Source organism: Lichenostomus cassidix, chromosome 6 (genome assembly GCF_008360975.1).
Source record: "Lichenostomus cassidix isolate B80296 chromosome 6, HeHo_3.0, whole genome shotgun sequence".
In the NCBI taxonomy this organism is placed as follows: Eukaryota; Metazoa; Chordata; class Aves; order Passeriformes; family Meliphagidae; genus Lichenostomus; species Lichenostomus cassidix.
The window spans coordinates 34,391,906-34,394,747 of record NC_139487.1 but is presented as its reverse complement, the minus strand read 5'-3'; the positions used below and the strand labels follow the sequence as shown (position 1 = coordinate 34,394,747).

Sequence of the window (2,842 nt, the reverse complement as noted above, 5' to 3'; positions counted from 1 at the left end):
GACACCTCCAACCAGACCAGGCTGCTCCAAGCCCCATCCAACCTGGCCTTCAATACCCCTCACAGAGACCCCATCAAAGGCGATGTGTCTCTAAAGACACTGAGAGGGGGAGCATGGCTGGGGCGGCTGATCTAAACTGGCAGGAGGGATATTCTGTACCACCGAACACCCTGCCCAGTATAGAAACTGTGGGGGGCCAGGGACAGGGTGACAGAGCCAGCCAAGATGTTCTGCAGAGAGGGTTGGACCCTTCAGAGATGAGAAATTGCCCTGAGGCAAATGAGAAATCCCTACGGCAGCGCTTGGAGCATTTCGGCATCCCCAGAAGAGCCGTTTCACAACATTCCATCTCATCCACTCCCTGCCAGGGAAAGGTTTCCCTGCTTGGGGCACATTCCTCTTTCCTTGCCCTCCAGCAGCTAGACCAAGTGGGAAGCTCAGCATGTGCCCAGCGCCGCAGTCCCTACTCTTGGTGACTCTGCGGTGCCTGTCCTGCTTCTTGGTGCTCTGAGGACTCTGACCAACGTGGTGTCTCCCACAGGTGCCCAGCACCAGAGTGATGTCCCCGTAGCCATCCTCTCAGTCACCATCCCCAGTCCAGCCCAGCCCCACATGGGGTGTGCAGAGGCTGCCCTAAAGCATCACCACCCTCCCACAGTGAATATAGCCCCAGGCAAAGAGAGAAGCTGCAAAACAATCTTTAATGACTAAATGGGAATGAGGCTGTGGGACAGGGCTGGGGCTGGGGTCAGGGTCTTCGACGCAGATCACTGGCTCGGCGTGTCTTCTGGCCTGGGTGCTATGTCACTGCCTTCGTCTCTTTCTTGGTGTCTGCGCCATGTTCCTGCGGGAAGGTCTCTTGGCTCGTGGGGGTGCTGGCTGGCGCAGAGCTCTTGGCCTGGCTGCTGCCAGCTGTCCTGTTCTGGAGCGCACGCTGACGGCGACGATGCCTGGCGGCTGCCTCTGCAGTGCCTCCTCCTCCAGCTGGGCTCTGTGGGGCGAGCGAGGCCGGGGGGCAGCGGGTGGGCTGGCAGAAGGGGTCAGGTTGGGGATGGTGGGGTTGGCAGGGATGGCATTCTCACTGCTCATTTGCTGTGTCTCCACCACCGGCTTCTTGGGACGGTCATCTTCAAGCAGGCATTCACAGAATTCGAGGAACTCATCGAGGTCCTCGGCAGTCAAGCTGGGGACATTGGCAGCCAAGATGGTGTCCTCATTTTCGCCTTGCTGCACTAACTCCGCTTGCTTGTCGAGGCAGCCACTGTCCTCCATGTACTCAGAGAGTTCTTCCAGGAGAGCCTCAAAGGTGGGGCTGTTGGGGCTGTTGAGGGCGATGTCCTCGCCCAGCGTGGTGTCAGGCCAGGCCAACAGATGGGTCTCAGTACTGTCCCCTGTCTCCTCAGGAGTGGCCTCTGCAGCAGCATCTGGTCCCTGCCCAGGAAGATCTGTGGTCGCCACTGTTGAAAATGGAACCCCAAGAGATTGAAGCTTTCCCTCAGCTTGACTCCCTGTGTGTGGGCTTTGCCACCCCCCAAAACTCACCTTCAGGCTCCATCGTAATTGTGCCAGCTGGTAGAGCCAGGGCAGGTTGGTGGTGGACGTGGAACACACCAGAGCCTATGGGGTAAAGGGGCTCTCCCTGGACCGCAGCTCTTGCCTCGTGGGGCAGCAGTGTCCCCATCACCACATGCTGTACCCAGCCATAGGCAGGGGGACAGAGAGCAGCCCCGAAGGGCAGCTGCACCAGCTGGGGGAGATGCACCACAGGGGGAAGCGGCACCACCTGCCCCAGGGGCCCTGGGACCCCCTGCCTGGTGGTGACTGGGACCAGCTGGTGGGCGCCAGAGTGGAGCTGGACAGGCCCAGAGGACAGTGGCAGCCTGGGGACAGAGGGCAGCTCCCAGGCAGCTCCCAGGGCAGGGAAGCTCACGCCAGGCACCTTCACCACTGTCACCTGGAGAGGGAACCTCTCTGTTGGGGGAAGCAGAGAGGGGTGATGGGGTGAGATACTGGCAGGCAGAGCTGGCGGGGGGTACCTGGAGGGCAGGAGCCCTAGGAGGAGCAGGAGCCTACTGCTGTACCTGCCATGGTGCTTGGGCAGCCTGGGGATAGCTTGAGACAAACAGCACTCAGGGGTTCTGTCACCAAGGCGACTGTTGGAGCTCACAGCATTCTGGGGGTTCCATTGCCGTGCTGTTCCCACCAACACCCGCTCCAGCCAGCATGGGGATGGAATGAGAGCTGCTCCCTCAGTGGTGCCCACAACCTCCGGCGTGACTGGGCCAGGAGGAGATGTGGGTGTGTCCTGGGATGGCCAGAAGCCCTCGTTCCCTGCCAGGCCTGTCCCCATGGCCAGCCCAAAGCTGCCATCAGCTCCAGAACTGCCCCCCAGGAGTGCCCTGCTGTTCCCAAAGGGAACCATTCCCTGCAGGACAGCCCAGGCCCATCCAGGCCCCTCTGGGCTGGGCACAGGGAGAGCTGCCCCTTCCCCACTCACCTGCCAGGGCTCCATCGGCCGTTCTGGCAGTTGCTGGGCTCCAGTTCCACATCCAGGGTGCCCCACGGCCTGGCCACCCACACACCCATGGGACACATTGGGCACTGCTCCTGCTCTGCAGCTGCTGCTCGGGAATTGCTCTGGGCCTAGGGCCACTGAAGCTTCCCAGTCAATCCCTCCTTCCCCTCTTGGGCTCCATGTGCAGCTGGGCAGGGGCTGACATGGAGCTGGGTTTATTCTTAAAGTGTTTCCAAAGAGGATTTTCCCGTAGGAACAGCTATCAGTATGGAATTGGTGGAGGGTACTGAGAGGAACACGACCCAGGTTCAAACACATTTGTGTTTG

General features: G+C 60.6%; 1 protein-coding gene across 3 annotated transcripts; it reads right to left on the bottom strand.

The window, feature by feature from the left end:
- Positions 1-682: 682 nt before the first annotated feature.
- LOC146435692 (uncharacterized) lies at positions 683-2,474 on the bottom strand. 3 transcript variants are annotated; one of them, XM_085064478.1, is made up of 3 exons: positions 1,543-2,474; positions 1,083-1,457; positions 683-991 (listed from the first exon to the last, which is right to left on the bottom strand). In XM_085064478.1, exons 1-3 carry the CDS (start codon positions 2,420-2,422, stop codon positions 768-770), a joined length of 1,479 nt encoding a protein of 492 aa, XP_084920604.1. In that variant the 5' UTR covers positions 2,423-2,474; the 3' UTR covers positions 683-767. The 3 variants fall into 3 exon arrangements, with proteins under 3 accessions (XP_084920604.1, XP_084920605.1, XP_084920603.1); XM_085064479.1 differs by having other exon boundaries at positions 683-1,457; positions 1,543-1,971; positions 2,082-2,192; XM_085064477.1 differs by having other exon boundaries at positions 683-1,457; positions 1,543-2,470.
- Between the last annotated feature and the right edge of the window lie 368 nt (positions 2,475-2,842).